At 74.9% G+C, this 482-nt stretch overlaps 1 protein-coding gene across 1 annotated transcript in view; it reads left to right on the forward strand.

Moving 5' to 3' along the window:
- Positions 1-8: 8 nt before the first annotated feature.
- The window catches only part of ENTPD8 (ectonucleoside triphosphate diphosphohydrolase 8), a 3317-nt gene continuing 2843 nt past the window's right edge, over positions 9-482 (forward strand). Inside the window, exon 1 of the mRNA XM_012721150.1 lies at positions 9-480. Within this exon, the coding sequence (XP_012576604.1) occupies positions 343-480 (138 nt within the window). The 5' untranslated portion in view covers positions 9-342. The remainder of the gene's footprint in view (positions 481-482) is intronic.

The raw sequence follows: 482 nt of genomic DNA on the forward strand, positions 1-482 counted from the left end.
GCCTCGCGGCCTCGAGACCCTCCGCAGGGTCAGCGCTTCCGGACGCCGGGTCCTGCCTGGCCGTGTGTCAGCGACGAGATGGCCCGGGGGACCTGTCCCCACCGACCGCAGCCGGGCTCCCAGGGAGGAAGCTGCATGCGAGGCTGGTGGGGGGCGGGACCCGAGCTCAGCCTGGGCCTGAGGAGCTGGGAGCAGGGTCAGGGTCCAGAGGGTGGGGCTGTCCCATGAACCGGACTGGCCTTGTCCCAAGGCAGGCCCAGCCCCCACAGGCCCCTCCGGCACGAGGCGCCCGGTCGGCCCTCCGCCGTCACGCCGCCCCTCCTGCGAGGAGCTGCCCCCACCATGGGCGTGTCCTGCAGGAAGGGGGTCCTCGCAGCCCTGCTGGGGGCCGCAGCCTTCTCAGGCCTCGCCACCCTCGTCCTGCTGGTGCAGGCCCCCGGGGTCCTCCTGCCCGCGGACGCCAAGGTGGGTTGCGGCGGGGC

The sequence above is a fragment of the Condylura cristata genome, unplaced genomic scaffold (genome assembly GCF_000260355.1).
Source record: "Condylura cristata isolate star-nosed mole 26May11 unplaced genomic scaffold, ConCri1.0 scaffold00006, whole genome shotgun sequence".
Taxonomy (NCBI): Eukaryota; Metazoa; Chordata; class Mammalia; order Eulipotyphla; family Talpidae; genus Condylura; species Condylura cristata.